Raw genomic sequence first — 2,102 nt, 5'->3', positions numbered from 1 at the left:
AAGTTCCTGGACAGCCACGGAAATTCTTTTTTTTTTTTTTTTTTTGGTTTTTCAAGACAGGGTTTCTCTGTATAGCCCTGGCTGTCCTGGAACTCACTCTGTAGACCAGGCTGGCCTCGAACTCAGAAATCTGCCTGCCTCTGCCTCCCAAGTGCTGGGATTAAAGGTGTGCGCCCCCACCGCCCCCACAGAAACTCTTAAATCAAGAAAAAAAAAGTAACATTAAGCCGGGCGGTGGTGGTTAAATATATACCATCCCACACTGTGCTGAATGTCCCACGCACATCTTATTTCTTCTTCAGCCCTTGCAGAGTGTCAGTCAGCCTGGTGTTACCCAGGAGGATCCTAAGGTTTAGGGGGGTTAAGTAATAGCCAGAGAGAGTCACACAGCTATTCAACGATGATGCTACAAGTGGATCTCTGATCTCTGACTGCAGGGCCTTTGTTCTAGACGGCAGATGACAGGATGGATGAGTGGATGGCCAGGCAGAGGGAGGAGCTGAGCAGAGAATGAGCTTGGAGTTTGTAGGAGAGTGATTCGGAGACACACAGGGACAAGTGTGGACCAGTGTTAGACGGCTGAGGAAACAGTGGAAAATCACTGCGGGTCAGTAGCTGACATTTGGGGTCTGAAGCCATTTTCTGGCAAATCTCATTTTCCAGTTGTAAGAAGCCTCACGTTTTTAAGGCCTGGCACTTCCCAGGGCGTGCAGTGTGTTCTCAGCACAGACGGTGATGGAGGATAGGAAGAATACAGAGAAAGAAGAGATGGGGTGGGAGCAGTCGATCAGCAGTGACAGACTGGCCAACCTTGAGAGAACGCAGGAAGGAAGCACCATACAGCCCTCTTCCCATGGGGGTTGTTCCTGGCAAGCTGTAATCTCCAGGTCGCTCATTCTGTGCCATTGTGCACCTGTCGCAGGAGGGAACACAGCCAAAGGTAAGGCTGGTATTGCATCAGTGTTAAGCCTTGGGATCAAATGTTGGGGTGGCTATGGGGAGGTCCAGGCTCCTGATTCATTGTCTCGATCAGCCAAGAAGAGAGGCTGTGACGTGAAGGAGTACAAAGGTGGGGTAAGCCACAGGAAGGAAGCAGAGAAGCTGGAAGGCCTGAGAGCAAAGGGAGACATCCCAGCCACATACAAGTGGCCCCAGGGCGGGGGGGGGGGGGGACCTGAGCCTGCTGGAGGAGGTGGCATTAGGCTGAGTGGGGCTCCCTGGATTCCCTAGACAGGGCAGCAGCTGCTCACCATGCTGCCTCTCCTTGCCCTGTTTCTCCTGATTGGGCCGTCAGTGTGCACTACAGCAGGAGACAGAGAAGAACTGGCTTTCGGTGCAGATGCAGAGTCCTGGGTGACTGTGAACCTGAAGGTACCTTTCTGAGATGACAGAGGGCTGGGAGATTCTGTCTGAAGCTGCCAGGGTAGCAGAGTGCACTATCCTAAGCCTTTAATGGCAAGGCAGACTGGTCAACTCTGCAGGATTGGGAGGGTCAAGCCTCGAGCTGTCCAAACACCAGAGGAGCATTCAGCTTGTCCCCGTGAGGGCAACAATGTGTGCTGTATGTACAGAAACACTTAGTTAACACCTACTGTGTTCCTAGTGCTGTCCTGACTGCCTTGTTAAAAGTAACCCATTTCAACCTCATGGGGGAAAATATTATTGCTATCCCATTTCACAGATAAGAAAACTGAGTCACAGAGAGGTCACTTAGCTTGTCTAAGGTGTACTGCTTCAAAAGCACAGCTTCCACCTTAGTTAGTTTCTGATTCTGTGTGTCTTTGAATTGGAGATTTTTCAGAATTCCTTTTCAAGTGACCAACTGGAATAGGATTGCTGTTTTGTCTCACACAAGGAACTGCTTTCACCTCCTGACAAACACTGGTGTTTGACAATGGTGGCATCTACCACTCTCCTGCGTACTGTCACTGGGAAGAAATATTTTTTAAATAATTATTTTGGGCTGGAGAGATGGCTCAGTGGTTAAGAGCACTGACTGCTCTTCCAGAGGTCCTGAGTTCAATTCCCAGCAACTACATGGTGGCTCACAACCGTCTGTAATGGGATCTGATGCCCTCTTCTGGAGTGTCTGAAGACAGCTA

General features: G+C 50.1%; 1 protein-coding gene across 1 annotated transcript in view; it reads left to right on the top strand.

Moving 5' to 3' along the window:
• The first annotated feature begins 1,251 nt into the window (after positions 1-1,251).
• Tac4 (tachykinin 4) overlaps positions 1,252-2,102 on the top strand; it is a 9,296-nt gene continuing 8,445 nt past the window's right edge. The window contains exon 1 of the mRNA XM_028755122.1: positions 1,252-1,371. Within this exon, the coding sequence (XP_028610955.1) occupies positions 1,252-1,371 (120 nt within the window). The remainder of the gene's footprint in view (positions 1,372-2,102) is intronic.

Source organism: Grammomys surdaster, unplaced genomic scaffold, assembly GCF_004785775.1.
Source record: "Grammomys surdaster isolate TR1022 unplaced genomic scaffold, NIH_TR_1.0 126048, whole genome shotgun sequence".
Classification (NCBI taxonomy): domain Eukaryota; kingdom Metazoa; phylum Chordata; class Mammalia; order Rodentia; family Muridae; genus Grammomys; species Grammomys surdaster.
This window is presented reverse-complemented; position numbering and strand designations above follow the sequence as displayed.